Source organism: Chaetura pelagica, unplaced genomic scaffold (genome assembly GCF_000747805.2).
Source record: "Chaetura pelagica isolate M959 unplaced genomic scaffold, ChaPel_1.0 scaffold2336, whole genome shotgun sequence".
NCBI lineage: Eukaryota > Metazoa > Chordata > Aves > Apodiformes > Apodidae > Chaetura > Chaetura pelagica.
This window is the reverse complement of record NW_009953706.1, coordinates 1-1,945: the sequence shown is the minus strand read 5'-3', so window position 1 is coordinate 1,945 and position 1,945 is coordinate 1. Positions and strand designations below refer to the sequence as shown.

The window sequence follows — 1,945 nt, the reverse complement described above, 5'->3', positions numbered from 1 at the left end:
CCCCCCCTCCCCCCCCCCCCCCCCCCCCAAAAAAAACCCCACCTCTTATTCCTCAGGGACCCCCGGGTTGGGAGGAGCCCCAGAACCAAGGGACTCCCCCCCACACACACCCCTTGGTAGCACCCTACACCCAGATATTTCAGGCATCCCCACCCAAAATGGGGGGTGGGTGCTGGGGGGTGCCAGCCAGGGAAGTGGGGTGGCACTTGGGGGGTACAGCTCACCCCAGAGGGTCTTGCTGCCACCCCTCCCTGTGTCACATCAGGCCCAGGGTGGCCCCTTGAAGGGTGAGGGGGGGGACCCAGGCCATGCCAGGGCCTGCCCCTTCGTTAGGCAGCCTCGTTAGCAGGCCCCGGCGGCCGCCACCCTTCCCCAGGCCCCACGGCTGGGGGGCACAGACCCACGTCCCCATCCCCCACAAAGGGGTGGCTCAGAGGGGGGCACACACCCCATCCCGGGGTGCCCCTCACCCCCTGGTGCCCCTCACCCCACAGGGTCTCTCACCCCGTGGCACCCCTCACCCTGGGGTGCCCCTCACCCTATGATGTCCCTCACCCCATGATGTCCCTCACCCCATGATGTCCCTCACCCCATGATGTCCCTCACCCCATGATGTCCCTCACTCCATGATGTCCCTCACCCCGGGGTACCCCTCACCTCATCATGTCCCTCCACCCACAACATCCCTCACCCTGACCTGCCCCTCTCCCCAGGGCACCCCCCTCCCCAGCCCCCCCTCCCTCGGCCGGGGGCCTCACCTGGATGGGGGCCGTGCTGAACTGGATCCTGCGGTTGGGGACGGGCTCCTCTTCCTCAGAAAGCCCTGGGATCTCCACGCAGCCCGACTCGGGCTCATACAGCTCCTCCTCCTCCTCCAGCCCGCTGCCCCCCGAGTCCTCCCCCAGCCCACTGTAGGCACTTATGTCCACCAGGTCTGCCTCGGAGAAGTCCTCCTTCTTGGCCTCCTCGAAGGCATCACCCTCCTCCACCCTCTCACCCTTGACGTCCTCCTCTCCCGCAGGCCCCCCCGGGCCCCCATCCAGCCGGGGGGTGGTGGGCGCCGGACCCTCGGCCTCCTTGGCCTGTTGGGGGGCAGGCACCGCTTCCCCCACCGCCGTCACCTCCTCCTCCTCAGCCTCCCCGCTCTCCTCCACCTCCACCGGCTTGATCTTGCAGACCTCCTGCACCCGTGGGGCCGGCGCCTCCTTCTCCACCGGCCTGCTGGTCCTCCCTGCTGCCTTCTCCTCCTCTCCCGGCCTGGCTCTCACCAGGGCGCCCTGCCCATCACCTGCCCGTCCAACATCAGGGCTTGGCAAGAAGACCCGAGGCCTCTTGCCCACCACCTTGGCGTTGAGGGGCCCTGCAGCCCTCCCAGGTGCCTTGTGCAGGTTGTTCCGGAGATCGGCCTTCTCGAAGACGGCGCTGAGCTGGCTGACCGTGGGGGACACAGCTTCTGTGTCCAGCTTGTCCAAGGACTCGGTGCTGCCGTTGAACCTCACCACCACGTCCAGCTTTCTGTCCTGGAACCCGGCCCGTTCCTTCCTCAGCAGGAGCTTGGTGCTGGTGGCTTTTTCCTGCGGGCTCCTCTCGAAGATCTTACGGGTCTCCTGCAGCTTGGAGAAAGGCTTGTCGGGCTTGGAGTCGAAGCGACTGACCCTCTCGGAGACGCTGGTGCCCAGTTTGAGGAGGCTGCCCTGCTCCACGCTCTCCTGGAGGCTGCCAGCCCGGGGCAAGGAGAGACGAACCGGCTTCTCCTTGGCCTTGCCCAGCTCGCAGGAGCCGTCGGGCCCCGGCCCCTTCCCCATCTGCAGGAACATGTTCTTGATGCGGTGCACGTTGGAGCCATACTTCTTCCCCCGGCTCTTCTTGCCTTCCTCTCCCTCGGCCTCCTTGCCCGGTGCCAAGGCCTGGATGGTGGCTTCGTACGCGTTGCGGTGCGGGGACG

General features: G+C 67.2%; 1 protein-coding gene across 1 annotated transcript in view; it reads right to left on the bottom strand.

Moving 5' to 3' along the window:
• PPP1R9B (protein phosphatase 1, regulatory subunit 9B) overlaps positions 1-1,937 on the bottom strand; it is a gene marked incomplete at both ends in the record, with an annotated part of 16,566 nt that extends 14,629 nt beyond the window's left edge. Inside the window, 2 exons of the mRNA XM_010000401.1 lie at positions 759-1,241; positions 1,302-1,937. Coding sequence (XP_009998703.1) covers positions 759-1,241; positions 1,302-1,937 — 1,119 coding nt within the window. The remainder of the gene's footprint in view (positions 1-758; positions 1,242-1,301) is intronic.
• Positions 1,938-1,945: the final 8 nt, after the last annotated feature.